The sequence below is a fragment of the Drosophila rhopaloa genome, unplaced genomic scaffold, assembly GCF_018152115.1.
Source record: "Drosophila rhopaloa isolate 14029-0021.01 unplaced genomic scaffold, ASM1815211v1 contig_2, whole genome shotgun sequence".
Taxonomy (NCBI): domain Eukaryota; kingdom Metazoa; phylum Arthropoda; class Insecta; order Diptera; family Drosophilidae; genus Drosophila; species Drosophila rhopaloa.
Window position 1 is genome coordinate 2,037,327 of NW_025335083.1, and position 19,682 is coordinate 2,057,008.

Genomic DNA, 19,682 nt, shown 5'->3' on the forward strand with positions numbered 1-19,682 from the left:
ACCGCGGGTGCATTCATGAGTCCGAAAGGCATTCTTGTGTATTCATACTGTCCGGAAGGTGTTACAAAAGCTGTATATTGCACTGAACTTTCTGCTACTTTCACTTGGTGGTATCCACTTTTCAAATCTAAAAGTGTGAAGTATTGATTTCCTTCTAAACGCTCTAAACAGTCATCTATAAGGGGAAGCGGGTATCCATCACGAATGGTTATCTTATTAAGTTGCCTATAATCTACGCACATGCGCTTTTCCCCAGATTTCTTCTTAACAAGTACAATAGCAGAACTATAGGGCGAATTGCTTTCTCTTATAAATCCTTTTTTCAATAATTCGTCAACTTTAAAATCTACTTCTTTCTTTTCCTGATATGAAAGTCTTCTTGGAACAGAACGTACAGGTTCTTCTGACTTTAGTCTTAACCTCTTAGATAAACATAAATAATTCAATCTTATTATTTCACTGAGCTCACTCCGATCTCTATCACTCAACTTTGGGTCAATGTCAAAACTTTCATCATCCTTAAATACATCTATACTATATATCTCTGGTATGCTGTTATCACTATCAATTTCACTTTCTTCACATAAGTCTTCAAAACTTCTACTGTCTATCAATTGATCACTGTCTCGATATGTTTCACTGTTCACTAATCTATTCAATGGTTCACTATTCTCTAAAATATTCAATGGTTCACTATTCTCTAAAATATTCAATGGTTCACTATTCACTAATCTATTCAATTCAATAATTTCTTTTACTTTATACTTAGAAATCAATTTTATTCCAAATTTTTCCAAAAACTTACGCCCTAAAAGAACATTAGTTGCAACATAGTTGTTGGGTACAACAAAAAATGAGATTTCTTCTTCTATGTTTTGAAAAACGAGCTTAACAAATATTTTTCCGAAAGTTTTAATCTTAAATCCATTAACTCCACAATAGTCAGTCGGAAACAATACATCGCTAATGTTTTTATAAGGAATGGCAGCGTGTTGAATTAAATTAATGGCGCTACCCGTATCGAACATGGCAGAAAGGAAGGTTACATTAGGCTTCATTTGACAATCAGTGTAAAAATATACTCCTACCTGGTTAATAATCGGAATAAACATATTTGGCTCCTCTTCGTCATCCCGTACCGGCTGGTTGTGGGCTGCTCCCACCATTTTTGGGTTACTTGCTGGCTTCTGTTGGCAATCCTTTAGCATGTGCTGGAGCGATCCACAGCGGAAGCAGGAATTCTTCTCGCGCTTCGGCGCAGTGCACGACGAAGCGTAATGCCCATAAGCAGAACAATTGTAGCAACGGATTGTGTTCCGATCTTTTCTAGTGTTTTCTGAGCGGAGGGAAAAATGTTGGGACTTCTTTGTTAGATTTTCATACTTCCGTGCCAACTCCTTCAATTTTTCGATTGTTGTTGCTGTGTACAATAGGGCGATATTGGCTGAACGATCGCGAAAACCATCAATTATAAGCTGAACTGTCAATTTTTCTTCGATGCTAGCACGCATAGCAATTTCCTCCATAAGAAGTATGTATCCCATAACAGTGTTTTTCAGCGGGTTGAAAATGGTCTCCTTTAACAGCAATACGATGTCAGCAGTTGAACTACCACGACCAAATGTTTTTATAAAGTTCTCTTTAAATGCGTCATAAGTATTCGATTGGTCAACACGCAAGAACAAGTCGGCATCTGTTCCCGGTTTCATCAGCATTCGTACGCAGCGTAATTGGAAATTTTTACACTCGTTAACATCTCTGCAGATTCTCTCAAAATCCAAAATCCACTTAAAGGCTTCCTCATTTTCAGTGGCAGAAAACGGAATCATGAGCTGTTTCACCATACGAATGTCATCTGTAGTCTTGCTGTCATTTCGCATTAATTCGGCCAGTATCTTCTTCTTCTTAGCTACCCTTATGGCGGCGTCAAGTAGTGCTTCTTCTTCTTCTAATTCGTCGATGTCTTCGCTAGCGCTCCGCTGGCTTACAACCTCAATTTTGGCATCTTCTTCCTCCAATAGGCTTTCTGGGATATTAGCCGCATCCTGGCAACCGGCATCCAATGCAAGCTTGCGCAGTTGTCTTAAAGTTGCACTTCCTGGAAACCTGATTTCATTGGCTTGAAGCCACTCTACAATATTCGCCTTGTCCATTCCAATTTGGAGTCACTCGCCAAAACGCAATTATAGGAAAAAAAAACTTGTGCGTCTTCGGATAGCCAACAATGTTTATGTAGGCGGATGTTTAAATGGTGTCTATCCCACTTCTGAAGTTGTTATCGTAGTTTTAATTCTTTTTATTTCACTTTATTTTTAATTTTATGTTAGCGTGCTTTTTACAATGTCTCTCTGTTTCTCTCTTTTATCATAAAGTGACCGTTCTCTGATATTCACGTTATCCTTAGCCTTTTTCAATATTAGTTTTACTTAATTCTATATCAAATCGGAACAGCGGGATTGGTACATAAATGTGGATGTTGGTACTTAATTAATATAACTTAGAAATAGCTATAGACATGTTAATCACATCATCATACACTGCTTACAATATTAAAATAAAACAAAATATTTTTAGATAGAATCATTAATTTCATGTTAAATACAAGTGACTTCATTAATTTATCTTTTATAAATAATTTATTAAAAATAAAAAACCAAAAAATGGACCAAATTTGCCTGAACAAAATTATTGGCACACTTGGGTTTTAATTAACTATTTTGTTAAAACTTTATCGATTTGGCCACTTTTTTTTTAATTATCACATTTGCCTCTATAATCTTAATGGTATAATGATTAATTTTATAGCTAAAATTTTTTAGTGCCTTAAAATAATGGAAAAGTTGTTTGACTTTACAAGGTAACAAGAAAGGAAAGCTAACTTCGGGCGGAGCCGAAGTTGATATACCCTTGCAGAATACTCTGTAAATTATATTCTCCAAAATTATTCATATGATGCATTCTTAATACTCATAAAAAATCCCAACTTCCTAACTTTAAAAACACCAAAGTATGACATTTCCAATCGTTCAGTTATATGTCAGCTATAGGATATAATCGGCCGATCCTTATGAAATTTGGTAGGTCGGATTGGCTGGCCAAATATAACACCCATAGAAAATGCCGACTTCCTAACTTTACAAACACCAAAGTTATGGCATTTCCGATCAATCAGTTATATGGCAGCTATAGGATATAGTCGGCCGATCCTTATGAAATTCGGCATGTCGGATTGATTAGCCAAATATAAAACCCATAGAAAATCCCAACATTCTAACTTTACAAACACCAAAGTTATGGCATTTCCGATCAATCAGTTATATGGAAGCTATAGGATATAGTCGGCCGATCCTTATGAAATTCGGCATGTCGGATTGATTAGGCAAATACAAAACCCATAGAAAATCCCAACTTCCTAACTTTACAAACACCAAAGTTATGGCATTTCCGATCGTTCAGTTATATGGCAGCTATAGGATATAGTCGGCCGATCCCGGCCGTTCCGACTTATATACTGCGTGCAAAGGAAAGAAGGGTGTGTGCAAAGTTTCAATTCGATATCTTTAAAACTGAGAGACTAGTTTGCGTAGAAACAGACAGACGGACAGACGGACAGACAGACGGACAGACGGACAGACGGACATGGCTATATCAACTCAGGAGGTGATCCTGATCAAGAATATATATACTTTATAGGGTCGGAGATGTCTCCTTCACTGCGTTGCACACTTTTGACCAAAATTATAATACCCTCTGCAAGGGTATAAAAATAAAATCAACTGCATGTGTCCAAAAATTAAAATTTAATAAGCAGGATCTAAAAATATTTTGTTTTATTTTAATATCAGCATATTATAAGAAGAACAAGAAAGGAAAGCTAACTTCGGACGGAGCCGAAGTTGATATACCCTTGCAGAATATTCTGTAAATTATATTCTTCAAAATTATTCATATGATGTATTCTTAATACTCATAAAAAGTCCCAACTTCCTAACTTTAAAAACACAAAAGTTATGGCATTTCCAATCGTTCAGTTATATGGCGGCTATAGGATATAGTCGTCCGACCCTTATGAAATTCGGTAGGTAGGATTAATTGGCCAAAGATAAAACTCATAGAAAATCCCAACTTCCTAACTTAAAAAACACCAACGTTATGGCTTTTCCGATCGTTCAGTTATATGGCAGCTATATGATAGAGTGGCCTGATCCGGCTCGTTCCGACTTATATACTACCTGCAATAGAAAGACAACTTTTGGGAAAGTTTCAAGCAGATAGCTTTTAAACTGAAGGACTAGTTTGCGTAGAAACGGACGGACGGACAGACGGACGGACAGACGGACGGACAGACGGACAGACGGACATGGCTATATCGACTCTACTGGTGATGCTGATCAAGAATATATATACTTTATAGGGTCGGAAATGTCTCCTTCACTGCGTTGCAAACTTTTGACTGAAATTATAATACCCTCTGCAAGGGTATAAAAATAGCCTCAAAGTTTAACATGCTTGCTGTGCCAATAATTAAGTTTGTCACTGTATGTACATATGTCTCACACTTTCGTTATGGTAAACTTTGTTTTTATTCTTCTCAAAGTTCTCTTCATATTAAATAATTTTTACTTTCACTTTCTTGGGACTTTGGACAGCAGAGCAAAATTAGGGAAAACACTTTGCCGCCATTCATGTTTGTTCATGTTCAGCGTATGAAAGTTTTTCACGCAATTAAGTTGAGCAAAATGCTGTTGTGGCAGACCCCACATTTTAAAGAAGTCGTCGCCAGACCTGTTCAGCTGCTGCTCCGGAAGTTTGTTGTTCCTCATCAACAAAAAAATTTAAATAAAACTTTTTCGCTTATAGGAATTTTTGGTTTATTTTAGATTTGATTTATCATAAGAATCTTACTGTGAAATAGAGGAAAGGTGTTAACTTGGCTTGAAAAATTTGCAATACTTTATTTTTATAGTAGAACTTTTGATTGGAAAGGATTTTTTAAAAATACTGGATTTTGAATTAAGCATTATATAATATTTTTGTATTTTTCTTTATTCCAAATCCTTAAACGTTTATGTTTGTTTTTTCTTCAGGCTTGTCGCACTTGTTTGAGTCAAATTGTTTTCTTTATATGCCTCACTAATTCATTATTTTTTCAAGAGGGTAACATCCCTGCCACTTACCAAAACCACTCCGCTTGTAAGCCATTTTCATCCTTCATTTAATTTAAATTTAATTTCATTTTAAATGCACTCGAAATGATTAGGAAAATATTCGACCTTTCTGCAAACACTTGAGCGTTTTGTTCTGTTATCGCCGACGTGAAATCATCGTAAAAGTACAAAATGGTAACCGAAAGGTTTGGAAACAAGTAAAACCGAAAATGACTTGCCCGAAATGGCATTGTTATTCGTGGGTTCGGCTGTTTACATTGATTGCTGGCCGAGATACAAAAGCGAGAACGAACGAGTTTCAGTACTCCATCACATAATGCATATATTTTGGCCTTTGTTGTTTGAATCCTGATGCGATGCGAGGGATCCTACCTGAGAACCGGACTGAGCAACTCGCCGAGAGGTCCATTGTGTCAGGTCAGGCATCAACGTTAATCCAATTAGTTAGACAATGCCCGTTGGGACTCGGTTTTCGGTTTTCGGTTTTCGGTATTGGGATCTCCTGTCTCGTGCGGATCGAATTTTGTGAATACGCCCCAGTCGACCTTCTAATCCCGCCCGCCATTTGTTGATGCACTTAATTAGGTGGGAGGAGGAGCTGCCGGGCCAACTAAGAGTATTTGTTTTGGCCTTTCAATTGCCGCAGCTTTGGCACGTCTGCACCACAATGATTATAGAATATGTCGAGAATATTCTCCAAAATAAGCTTTGAGTAACAAGGCGCACGTTGGCATCGTTAGCACGGCCATGATCTGGAATTGGTTCAAAATGTTTATGGCCAATACACACATAAACACACAAAGGACCCACCTCCTTCAGCGCCAGTCAAACACATAATAGTGGCCAGCACACTATAATGTTTATAGTAGATGGAGAAAGGAGGAACTAGAACATTAATGGCTTTTGTGAAATCACAAAGATTGCAGCTCCAGCTGCTGGAAATTCCGGAAAATTAATTGTTTTTGGTGTTCGATTTCAATGGAAGCAAGCTACTTAATGACTTAATAGACAATTCGATTTTGACTACCCTCTACACCCAGAAAAATTGAACAAAAACGAAAAATTACTCAAAATGATATGAAAAATTATCCAAGCCCCAAACTTGTAGGCCATTTATGAACTAACGTTAAGGGGTATAGTTAATTCGGTGCAAAATTGGTTATTTTTAAAGAATTTTTATTCGTGATACGGATAGTCTCAGCTCAATCTTGGTTTTTGCATGTGATAGGACAACATTTAAACAACATGTGTGAATGTTTTCATCCAAATATATTAAAAATTGAGTGAGATACAGGCTATCTCCGGCGGCGCCTCGAAGAAAACACGTTTTGCGGTGTACACGATAACTGGTCACATAATCATCTCAAATGGAAAAATCAAATTGCACTAGTTAAAGGACCAGATTCCTCAAGTAACGCTGTCGAGTTTTTTTTTTTTTTTTTCGATTTTTTAAGGCTCTTGAAAGTCAAAAACCCCGATTATCGCCCAAAACGTCGAGCTGTTTGTTGCTCTAAAAATAATAAATTTTCAAAAAAAAACTCGAGAGCGTTTCCTGAGGAATCTATCCGTCCGATAGATTTTGCAGGATCGTGTACACCGACTTTGAAATGGCAACTTTTCAGGAGAGCGCTTACTTACCTACGCTCAACTGCCCATAAGTTCGGAAGTTTTACTCGGATCGATCTAAAATTTTAACACAATATTCTGTTGTGCATTAAGAAAAAAAAATGTAAATACTATATTTTAAAGATATTTCAAATATATTGATAGAGATTCTTAGAATTTATTTTAGTGGCGAACCAAGGGCCTTTTATAATTTCTGCGCGTTCTTAAATTACAAACGGAAGATCATTGCTAAGGACTTTTCAAAAATTCGCGAAGTATTGGTTTGGCTGATGAAATACTAGAAAATTTTCTAAGCTTTCCAAAAGTCATTAAGCAGAACATAATGCTTCTAGTTATCCCATTTCGCTTCACCATTGGAGGTGGCTTAACTCTTATGTCAGGGTCATATAAACTGGGGAGTGTACTCCATCCGCTGTGAGTTCTATTACCCGACAGACACTACTTCCTTTCTCCTTTTCTGTTTCTGCTAAAGATAGCTACACTTCTATTTCTGTGCTCCACAGGCAACCTGCTATGCGGCGACTTGTTTTCCCCACCCACTGGAAAATCTGCTACGCTAATTGCAGCTTCAACGCCTTTCAACACGCTTTAATAGCCCCCTCCTTCGGGGATGCCCCCTGCTCATGGGTTATCTCCGTAAACGCTTCCTGGTTCTTTGGGCATGCAAACTATGTCATTGGGTCTTCTGCTTTTTTTCTTTTTGGGAATCGGGGAATCTCGAAGTGCTGCTGGATTTCCAGCTCGGGCTTGCTTTTATTGTATTTTCTTGTTAGCTATTTACATTTTCCGCCGCTGCAGTTTCTATTGAAAACTGTTGCAGCTTCTTTGGAACTTGGCCTCTCGTTAAAAATACCTCCTTTTAAATCTCCCTCTTCCCATCTCCATTTTATCTTCAAACACCTTTCAACTTTCTAACTCTACCAATGAAATGGAGGAAGGGGCGTAGCAGCTCAACCGTGAGACTTATGCAAATTCTTTGCTGCGTTGACACCGATTGGCTATGTAAGGCAGTATCAACTTTACTTAAGGTCTCCATAATGTTGCATTTCATGCTGAATTTTACAAATAAAGCACACTGCAAGCCGATGTGCTTAAAAATATAATAAAATAATGCATGTTGTCTGATCGAAGAAAAGCCATTTAACTGTTTGCTGATTTTAAATGACGAGAAGTTGGTTCTGAACTTTTACGAATAAACTTATTCTTAATACTTGAGTTTGTGAAGAAAAATATGTAATTTTATCATAATATGCTAAGTAAATATATGAATTGTATTTAATATTAATAATCAAAAAGGTTAAGAGGATATATAAATAAATAATCTCATATTGAGTTATGTTTGTTAAATTTTGGAAATTAACAAAGTGGTCTGACCTGTTTTCAACATTTTAAACATTTCTTTCATTAAATCTTAACTGTTGAGTATGAAAAACATCATAATACCATGCGAATGTACTAATACTGTATACAAAAAAATAAAAAATATTCGCTTTTAAATTAAATTACACAGTATAAATTTGATAATATTTAGTACCTATTGAATTAATACGTTAAAAGTATACGTATAGTTTGTTTTTAACACATCGAATTTTAAATTAATTTATGAGCTATTTTATTGGGTGTACCTAGAATAGACAATTATAATGGAAAACGCACCTTAGTATTTCATATACAAAGGCGCTTAGACACAATTATTTTACAGAACAACGAACTTATTGTTATCACAAATGTATTCCTTAAATATACCATGGCATTGTTGCGTGTGTGATTAAACGCCCTACAATTTAGAAACGTACTGTCTTCATATGTCAAGCACTGACCTTTGACTACACTTTTAGTTGGCCTTCAAAACAAAAGCCAGCGACAAACAGATGTCATTTGATGATGACAAATATTTCAATGCTGACTGCTCTCTTTCTCTTTCTCGCTCTGTTGCTATCTCTGTCTTTGCCCCCGGGGGGCACCGGAAATTGCGTTGCTCTTTAACTGGGGTTAGATACCCTTTTTGTTTCTCTGGTTAGGGTTTTTGGCCTTGGGCCGTGGCAGTTTTATCTTGAGTAAATTTGCCTTCCCCCTCATTATTTTCAGGCTAAGCGGTTTAGGGCATTGAAAAGTTGCTGCCCCGAAAAAGACTGGGAAAGTGTCATAGATCAGCATTGTTGGTGGGTAAACTATTTCCAATAATCACCAGGAAGTGGCTGTCAGAAAGTGGGAACCTTTGGCATTCAGAGGAGCTCATCTCAATTAGGGGATGACTTTGTTCTCGATTTGGTTTCGATTCCAAATTGAGTTACACATCCTCCCTTTTGATTCCTCCCTATCAATTTCAAATTTGATTTTTATGATATCGGTGGCGTCTCATTTCCCATGCCACATCTCGTTTGCGGTTCCCTCTGCCTGATTTGCATTTTGTATTGAATTCGATTTCATTTCTTTCGGCAGCTGCTGCCCGTGTAATTCCCCTCGAAATCCGAATGGCAACTTAGGCAAATTGAATGCGGTAAATGTGAATCGGAATATAAAAAAAATGAAGCAAAGTAAAACAAAAGCTAATGCCAAGGGCAATGTGGAACAGCCAACCATCGATGAAAAATTATTTTGCAAACGATTTCATAGCCCCCGATCCATTACACAATAGGAGCCGCAGCTAATGGAACAGACTCCCCTTTTACCTTTGGGTTTTCCTTTTCTGCCGGCCTGTCTACGTGGATTCATTTTAATTAGCGGCTACAGCAGGCATTAAATGAAAATGCAGTTGGCGCCTCGTCGTGAGAAAAGCGGCAACATTGCCGAAGAGATATAAAAAACACAGACGAGATATGGAAAAAGTCAGTCACTCATTAAAACTGGAAATATAAATAAAAATAAAACTGTTTCTATGGAAAATAAAGAAAAATGTACCACTATATAAACAACATTTTGTTAAATAACTTCTATTATGGGTATGTACTAATATAAATATATTGCCATGCGATGGTAAATTATTAGTACCACGTATTTATTAGAATGTTTCAGATAAACTAAAAACTTTTTATTTTACTTTTATGCTCATTAAATACTCTTATTGCAAAGGTATTATAAGGTAATATGGAGTAGAGTAAAACAAATTCTGCGCCCGCTTTCTTTAGCTCCGAAGCACAACAAAATTACCACACGAGTTTCCTAGGCGAGAAAGGGGATTGGGTGGGGCATCCTCGCCTGGGTGGGCTCCATGGAGTAGTGGCTGCTGGCACCACTGCTGTATGTGCAACATAATAATTTGTAAACATTTATCAATTATGCAGCAACAGCAGGAGCGGAGCACTAACAGCAATACCATACTATCCACCCCTGAACCGCTTCCCCCTGAGCCATGAAGTCTTCTAGCCGTGGCCAACTGGCCACATCAATTTCCACGCAGGCCGCTATCGCCACACTACGGGGGTTCCCCCTTTCTTGGAGATTGCACTAAGCGAAATTTCAGGTACCACTACAAATTCCATAAATTTATAAAATTGGTGCCAGAACAAGCAATAAAAAGATAACGCCATTAGACCACTTTAAAAAACTTAAAATATGCAAAAATTAAAAGGGGAACTAATAATGTTAGGAACATGTTTTTCTGATCTGTGACCATGTCCAAAGTGTTTATAATAAATTTTTCCCAGTGTGGATGAGCGGGGAGACATCTGAAGAGGGCAATAGTGGGCTGCGCATTCCAGAGGCGTTTTTCGGCTTTGACTTTGGCGGTTTTCCGGCCTGGGCGTTGATTCGCCTGACCAAACATGCAATTAAGTGCAAGTGGGCAACACCTCTGCCACGGCCTCATCATCATCATGATCGTATTCCATGGGGAGGGCATTGGGCAGGTGAATTCTGGGGATTATGATGCGTGTCCGCAGCTCGCCAGCTGGAATGCCCTGTGGAGTCCATCAATCATCCAGCGGGCCCACTTGCTGACAACAACAACTGCGAAAAGTGCATCACACAATGGGAGGGTCGTCATCAACGTGACAGAGACCTAATCCCAGGCATCTACCAAAGCGGCAGGTGCCAAAATCCCAGGATGCGGAGGTGCCGAGTGTCAGGCCAAATCCCAGGATGTTTCAAGGACCCAAAGATACCCCTTTCCCATTCTGGTTGACAATGGAATGTCTGAGCTAATTCCTGTAAATTACAGTGCGTTCTAGACACACAAAATATCTTGAGGAGTGTGGGAGAGGTGGAAAAGTTTAAAGTGTCACTTTTATCTCCTTTTTGCAACGTAGCAGATTTTAATCAGAAGTTTGCAAACGAGTTGATCTAACCATTTCTGCCTGTCCGCCCATTCCTACTTTAAAAAGCTAAATGTTAAAAAAAATTCCAAATGATCGAAAACTTATTTGATAAGAAATTAATTTGGAACACACAAATTTTTTGATTTTGGAATTCTCTACCAAATGAGGCCGTGTTTTAAAAAACATTTAAAAAATGTACTATTTCATAAAACCACTATGATCTCATCTTATAAGCTTAAAAAACAATTTATATTTTTCTTTTGTTTGATTTTTATATAATTGAAAATTAATTTTTGAAATCTCCTTAGAAACATTTTTAGCTTGGCAATATTATCTTTCTTCCTTGCTTAGAGGATGCCAAATTTGTTGAGAAATAAAAAAATGTTTGATTTTTTGTTTCTGTAAAAACAGGTTTCACAGATGTAGACAATGGTTCAAGCTTGTTTATTATTGATTATTATTATTCTAGTTACACCGTGAAACTGTATGAAAAATAATTTTTATTTTTTTGTTTTGGGGTCAACCTTTGATAATACAGTATGATAAAATACAACTTATTAGCTTCTTTTTGATTTTAGCCCCAACATATTTTTTAACGTTTTATTTATGTTTTGATTTCTATTAAATAAATGTGTTTCAGTTATTTATATATATATAAGGTCTAGAAACAGGTGTCAGTAAGCTTAAAAAAAAACAAACAATAAAATATCTTGACAAAAACTAACTTTTAGATATTATTTCGTTGCCCTGTTTCTTAGAAAAATTATGTGAAGGCAGAGTAATTGCTCCATAAATTTATATAACGATTGTGACATTGTTATTTAAAACATAAATACTTTAAAATGTTTCAAAGCAATAAAATCATGATGAGGATATTTGGTTTATAAACAAATTAAATTAATTTGATTTAATTAAAAGATGTTTCTAAGTAATTTCATTTGAAAAAATTAACTACACTTACTAAAAAGATTTTTTTTTTCTTGCCAAATATAGTTAGAGTTATATATTTCTCAAAAAAGAAACCGTTAATAAAAAACTTCGTAATTAACATCGCAAGGCTTCTAGCTATTATCATTAATTTGTTTGAGTTTTGTAGAAGTTCATTTGTTGGTACAGTTGAGCAGATTGCACCTTAATAGTTGCACCCACTTAGCTGGGCAGCCTCCCGCTAAACATCAAAGTCTTCTCCGAAAACCATTCTAATCTTTCCATCTCCAGCTGCTCGAGAATGTTAATCTTTGGAAGAGAACTAGTTCGGTGCACTAGAATTAGTTGAACAAACAATCAAAAAGTGCAATTTTCGGCAATGGGTGTAAATATGTGCGTGGTTCACCCACGGTGGCCGCATGTTGCAGATGCAGCGGCAACATGTTGCCAGTGGCTGCTGCACTCACACGTGCGCAGTGCTCTCTTTCGGCTCTCTGGCGGCGCCTTTGTTTATGTTGCTGCCAGCCGGTCAGCTGTTCTCTGTTTACCATCCACAAGGTGGAACGAGGGGAAATGTTGCCAGTGTAATCCGGCGCAACATATGTTGCGAGCGTGTTCTCGATTTTCGAACATTTTCAGCGAAGCGGCTCGACTGCGAGGCATTCGACGGTCTATCACTCTGGTCGGCGGTTCGTTCGCCATCTCAAGTGTCGTGTGTGTACCTGTGTGTATCTGTGTGTATCTGTGAGTGCGTCTGTTGCGCACTTGTATCCGAATCGGTGCGGCTTTGTGGATTGTGAAATGGCCAACAGGCGGCACGCGTGCCTCTGAGTTTTCCCCCAACATTTTCTTGAACTTGCTCCAAAAAAATTGTTGGCATTTGGCAATCAATTGTTTGTCTAGCCGATTTCCTCTGCGTCGGTGTGCTTGTATTCTCTTGGCCTCCAATTAAAGCCAAATGATTCACAAAGCGGCTTTTTTCATTCACAAAAAATGCGTGACACACTTTCGGTTAGCTTATGATTTATGCCATGCTTGTCACATTAATAACAACCGAAAAATATTTTAAGCAAGCTAAGAAAATCTCCTAGATTCTCTGAAAATATTTCCAAATTTTTCAAGTGTCGGTTGTAAAGTCTAAAAAAACTACCAAAAGTGTAAAACAATTAATTACAAGACCTCTAATTAATTAATTAATGCCTTAATTAAGGCAGTCGCAGCTAATTTGAAATTAATCGAAAAGTACTTTAACAAGCACAGTTTGGAAAAGAGGGATACCAAAAGAACAAACGAAATCGAGTGTAAGGAAATTAATTAAAAAGCCGCAATCAATTAAAAGCCTAAGGAATAAAGTAATTAAACAAAATGCAGTTAAATACCCTGCGTCTTGCCCTGATTTTTCTGAATTTGTTACGGCTGGGGGCCTTGGCCAATCTCCAGAATAATGGCCGGCAGAAGGTGTTGTCTGATGACTTCGGACCAGAACGTGATAAAAGTTCAGCCAGAACGCAGGAGGATTTGCGGCTGAGACACGAGCAACATCATCTGCGGCAGCAGCAACATCAGATGGCGTGGGAGCAGCAATTGCAACTGCAACTGCAGCAGCATCTGCAAGAAGAGCCGCAGAGCCGACCAGTGCGTCATCATCAGCATAAATCTCAGCCTATGGAGTTGGCTAAGGAGCCCATTAGACAGGCAGCAAGTTTCGGCGATGACAAGGCCAAGACTTTGGTTAGGCGCAGATCCCACTACAACGAGTACGAGAACGAAGATCTCGAGTTGCACACCATTCAAACCGGCGATGAGGGGCGCTTCTCCCCGCGGCAATGGCAACAGATCGAAATTGCACATCGGCGGATGAAGGAGCAACATCAATTGCAGTTGCTGGCGGAGCGACAACAGCAGCGACCACTGCTGACAACGACATCGACAACGAAGACGACAACGAAACGCAATGATACCAAATCGGAGGATAATAATGTGAGTGGATCCAATGGGATTCGATTTAATGGGTTAGACACAAAGCAGGAAGTTAGTTGGGGTTCGGTACCAGGAAAGAATTCTGGGGAATTTTGAAATGCTTTCGGCATAAATTAAATCTTAGAAATTTATTCACATTTTCGGAAATATCTATGGTTCTGATTATTTATTTATTAATACGTAAATATTTATTGGTTTTGGAATCTTATTAAATTTTAGAACATCATATGCTACTTATGAAAGCTTTACATATTTCGTTAGTTTTTGAATATGGTCTTAAGTTGAATTAAAAAAAAATATATTATGTAAAATTGTTCAAAATCAGAATAGATGCATACTTGGTCTTGATTCTATGAATTTTAATATGTCGAAAAAATTGATATACATAATGTATTATAATATTTTTATTATATCGGGCATAGGTAAATTTTTATGAAAATCTGGAAAAATTTGTCGATTAAAGTAACATTTATAATGGTTCAGTTTAAAAACAAAAGACCCCTATTGCTCCTAATTCTATCTGGTACGTTTTTTAGGAAATATGAAGTACTACTACTAATTCAATTGACTAATAGATGATTCTGAAATGCTTACCGAAATCATTCTTATAAAATAAGGTTAATAGGATGAAAAATTGTTACAAGATCATATGAAAAGGCTGACATTACCATATTGTTATTCACCTAAGCATCGAGCTTGAAATAAAAAAATACAGAACGGATTTATTTATAATAAATTAATTGACAGCAACGTTTAACATCAAAGAACTTGAAATGGGTTTATTCTAGCCCCTGTTTTTTTATGTAATGTTTTTATGCATTCTTATAAAATAAGGTTTATTGGGATGAAAAATAGTTGCAAGATCATTTGAAAAGGTGGACATTTCCATATTATTATTCACCTAAGCATCAAGCTTGCAATAAAAAAACCGTACGGATTTATTTATAATAAATTAATTGACAGCAACGTTCAACGTCAATCAACTTGAAATGGGCAAATTCTAGCATCTGTTTTCTATGTAATTTTATTATGCATGTAAAACACGCATTTCTGTGTAATTTGATTACTGCAAAGTGCAATAGGTGGATACGCTTAAATCGTGTAGCTTAAGACATAATAATGAGCCCATATTCGAAATAGTTTGAATTTAGTCAAAAAAGTTGCACTTTTTATTTCTACTAGAGAACACCGATTCCGATTCCTCACCCTCATTTATTTTTCTTGGTGCCCGCAGAATTTGCCACTTGGCATACAAATTAATTTGTTTTAATTGTGGCTGCTCGGCACGTTCCATTCAGATCTCTTGAAACCGATTAGGCTGTTTTTTGTGATTATTAATTGCCCTGGGTAATTGTTCAGATTCAATTGGAATTTATGAGATCAAACGTTGCTGCAATGCAAAGTTTACAAAATAAATGGGTATTTGTTGAAAAATGCCGATCGTCTCCTTAGCTATATATGTTTAAACTATTAATTAATAAAACGGTTTTTAAATTATTTATATAAATTGAGTACGACATTTACAGAAGATTTTGAAATATTTGTGAACTGATTTTTAAACTGTTAGGCAAAACGAATATAAATAATATATATTACGGATATCACAAGTTGTAAAGCTTAGCATTAAAACTAAATATATATATATAAATGTCGATATATGAACATTATAAATTGTTGTCTACATTTCATATGTATGTACATGCCATAATAAATTAAACATAATGCACTTCTCTAGTCGGGGTGTAAGTCATAGGAAATCCGTTAACTGAACAAAGAACAACTAGATTCCATAATTCCGTCAATGTTTTGGAGAGATGTACTATGAAAATAATTAGCGTATTATTTAGTATTTATGGATTTTTTTATTCCCTTAGCGTCAACATTAAAATTTACTTCAGAATTTCCTCTGCTGTTTTAACGATGTGCTAACTCACATTTAGGGCATAAACAATTATTGAATCTAATTATAAAAGTGAGTGTGGGACTCCTCTTATCTTGGATTTCTCTCCCAAGCGCGTATATATACTCTTCCCGACTTCACTCCCACTTCTATATATATTTTCTCAATTTTCTTATGTTTTCCCACCCACTTTTTTTTGGCGCCTTGGTCTTAAACATGCAGCAGTCAGTTTTATTTGCTTTTCAAATCGATTCCCAACACTTTCACTACGCTGAAGTATTCTCCATTTCCCTGCCCTGTTTCCTTTCCCCTTGGCTTTTCCTGTGTGGTTGCTGCAACTTTTGCAATCAGTCTATTAGCTCGAATTCGTTCTGCTTCACCGACGGCCACCACCCCACCCACGGCCCACCCCCCGAACTTTCCCACCACACCATCTATTTTCTCGGGAGCCACTTCAAACATTTTGGCGGGCGTAAACAAACGCAGCTGCAGCTTCTGTGGGGAAAATTGAAGGCACTGCCTCTTGCACATTCAATTAATTCAAAGCATTAAAACAATTAAGCGCTTGTGGCTTCATTGACTTGTCCCCCCTTTGCCACGCCCCTGTTTGCCAAAAGCCGGCCCCCACTCGCCCCTTTCCCCACACTTAGTGACCCAATTTTCACATAAATTAGTGGGGCTAATTTTTAATGATGATTTTTTTTTGGTTCAGCCACTTTACTCGGCATTTTTCATAATTTCCACTAGCAGTGTTTTTGCCTCCGCAATATTTTATTTTTAGGAAATTTATTATGTGGCAACCCCTCCTCAGAAAAACACTTCTTGGGACGACAAGTGCAATTGAAAGAAACATGGAAACGCAAGGAAAATCTGCTCTAATTTTTAAGGAAAGATAAACAATTTTAGAGAGCGGGTGAAGATCGAAATGGAGTAGGTGGATTACCACCCCATTGGAATCATTTTTAAAACTGGGATTTCCACAGATTCCCTTGCGCCATGCGTTTCAACTCATTTGCACCTAATTGTCATGCAAATGAGAGCGAGAAAGAGGAGAGGAAAAAGCAATAGAAAATGGAAATGTAAAAGTAAAATAGAAACAAATAGAAAGAAAGCGTCACCCAAATGAATTTAAAAATCACTTCTTGTAACCACTTCTCATAAGATGTGATTACTATCTTAAATGTGCTAAATAAAGAGGTGCTCTAAAAACTCTTTCCAGGTCCTTCAATTGTTTTCTTGAATCAATTTGCCTATTTGTATCATAATTATACCGTTCCACTCCTGTGTCAAGATAAATAACACCTCCCATTTAATCTAATTAGTTAGCTTTACAAGTAATTTTATTGAGTGAAATATATAGTTCTATATATAGCATTTGTTTCCAACTTTACCATCCATCATTTTTGAATGGAAAAGTTTAGCATCTCCCCTTTCGTTCCTTTTGAGGGAAAACATCCTATTGTAGTCCTGCTAATTCTTTGTCACCTTAAACACAACAAAGAACCCCCTCCTGGAATCACTTCGTTTTTGCCTGCATTTTGCCTTTTGTTAAATAGTCGGCTTGTTTTTTGCGGTGCCTCATTTTGCACATTTTCCCAGTTTTCCCCATTTACTTCCCCATTGTGTTGTGCCCAGCTGTCCAGCTTTTCAGCAACTAAACAAAGCGAGAATTCGCATTTTATACCCCCATCCCCTATATACGCATTTCCCCAACTCGTTTTCCCTTCTCGCATGGCACTTTTTTCGCACAAGCTTTTTCTTAGCAACGACTTTTTTTTTATTTATGCAGTCCGTTTTACCTCCAAAAATTTTTTTTCCTATTTCGTAGCTGCTTTCTTCTTAGTTTTTTTCTACGGTTCCTCACTCAAATTTTGTGTTAGCATTGTAAATTGCATTTGTTTTTCGGTCTCGCTCTTTTCTCCATTTTTTGGATCTTTCTTTTTTGCGTCTACAGCAGCCTGCATATTTTCCTATTTATTTCAACTAATTTCAGTTGGCCCTTACACTGTAAAAATAAATGTCAACAATATGTAAATACACTAATAAATAGATATCATATCATTAACCTAAAAGCCGAAGGCCTTGTTGCCAGCGCTTTACCAACTAAGTTAGTCTAGTTTTGCAAACTTCTCTATATTTAATAATAAATAAATAAATAAATAGATGTCTACTGGTATTGTATTGGCTAAAGTTATCTGCCAAATGAGGTCCAGTATAAATTTTTAATTTCATGCTGCTGTTTTCCAATTGCTTAATATTATAATAATATTCTAGTTGGAGTAATTCTTATCATTTTTAGGCATTATAATTAAGTAATATAAAAGCAATATTTTAAAAAATCACGTATTTGAGCAGAACTCTCATTTATTTCATTGCCTATTTCCTTTCTTTTACCCACTGTTATATTTTCCTTTTGGTTGTATATCGTTATTTGCATTTAGTCAACAGTGCCCGGTTCTTTTCGCTTCCACTCATTTTCCCTTTTACCCTCTAGTGTCCCCCGTGTCGCTTTAAGCGCTTTTATTACCCGCAATTTGCGCGTTTTCACTTTTAGTTTTAATTAACTAAAAATTTGTGTGACGGCCACGCCCACCGCCCACCGCCCATAGCCCCATCGTTTTCGCACAAAAATTGGCCTGCGGCCTTAGCAACTTACCCAAATCCCTCCGACTCCGCTCTTCCTTTCTGATTTTATATTTTTCTTGTTTCGTGCTTGGGCATGAGCAGAATTAAATTTTTGCTTTCCGCTGTTTTATTTTCTGTCCTCGTTTTTTATTTGAGCTATTTTACTCATTGCGCTCACTTTGAATTTAATTTGTGTTTATGTTTTCCACACAATCTTTATGCCATATTCTGTTAGTTTATTTTCTGCACGAATTTGTGTATTTTTTTGGTTTGCTCACAATTTTAATTATTTGCCAGTTGGGGAAGGGAAGTCCTGTTCAGCTGAGTTGCTTGTATTTATTGTGGAGAAGCTTTAAAAAGTCTTGCCTGAGGGAGTCTGGCTCACTTTGCATTTCTCTTTTTTGTTTTTTCTTGTTTGATATAAACGTACTGAGGCCAAGGATGGAAAAGTTTTGGCTTTTACTGAAAACTATCCACTATATTCGGATTTTAAAACTGACAATCTTTATTGTTGTACTATTTATAAGACTACATAATAAAATATTTCAAAAATCAAATATTGTTTCAAAAAAATGTAGTTACTTTGTTATGAATGGGCATGACATTTTCAAAATTAGATAAAACAAGAAACCCTTGCAGTTATTATAAAACGACTACATTTCAATTACACTAAAAACAATAAAGCTTTGTCGATTTCGCACTGCTTTTTGCCATCGTTTCTATGACAGCTATATGATATTCTTGTCCGATTTTGACAAAAAATTTTGATATAGTTAAAATTTACTATATCTCAAAAGAATATTTTAGTAAATAAAAAAAAATAAAATTTACAAATTTTTCATAATTTAAAAAAAAAAACATTTTTATATGAACAAATTAAATTTAAAAGTAGTTCACACAATATGTATAAATATTTTCAGTTTTAAGACTGAATTTAACGAACTATAGCTGTACCCCTACACATATTTTTTACTATCTGCCATACACAAAAAGTTCATTGTTGGCTTGTCGCTTTTATTAAACTTAACTTTCAGACACTTTGGCAAGAAAACAACAGTCAAGTATAGCTATATATCTCCCTCCGCTTGGCTTTTGTTCTGCAAACTAATTAAACATTGGAACGGCCCCAACCAAAGAATCCAATCCCCTCCTTTGAGTACATACCACTATTAATTTATTTTAAATCGTCTTTCTTTTTGT

The 19,682-nt window shown here is 36.5% G+C and overlaps 2 protein-coding genes across 5 annotated transcripts in view; one reads left to right on the plus strand and one right to left on the minus strand.

The window, feature by feature from the left end:
• LOC108037631 (PAX-interacting protein 1) overlaps positions 1–19,682 on the plus strand; it is an 81,685-nt gene that overhangs the window by 26,291 nt on the left and 35,712 nt on the right. For 2 of the 4 annotated variants that reach the window (XM_044460511.1, XM_044460512.1), the window contains exon 1: positions 12,632–13,957. The exons of 1 other annotated variant lie outside the window; for it this stretch is intronic. In XM_044460511.1, the coding sequence (XP_044316446.1) occupies positions 13,343–13,957 (615 nt within the window). In that variant the 5' untranslated portion in view covers positions 12,632–13,342. Of the gene's footprint in view, positions 1–12,631; positions 13,958–19,682 lie in introns of those variants that run through there. One more of the 4 variants, XM_044460514.1, reaches the window with a different exon arrangement.
• LOC123037833 lies at positions 897–2,534 on the minus strand. The gene is made up of 2 exons (XM_044460515.1): positions 1,089–2,534; positions 897–1,011 (listed from the first exon to the last, which is right to left on the minus strand). The coding sequence occupies exons 1-2, from the start codon at positions 2,151–2,153 to the stop codon at positions 1,003–1,005; spliced, it is 1,074 nt and encodes a 357-aa protein (XP_044316450.1). The 5' UTR covers positions 2,154–2,534; the 3' UTR covers positions 897–1,002.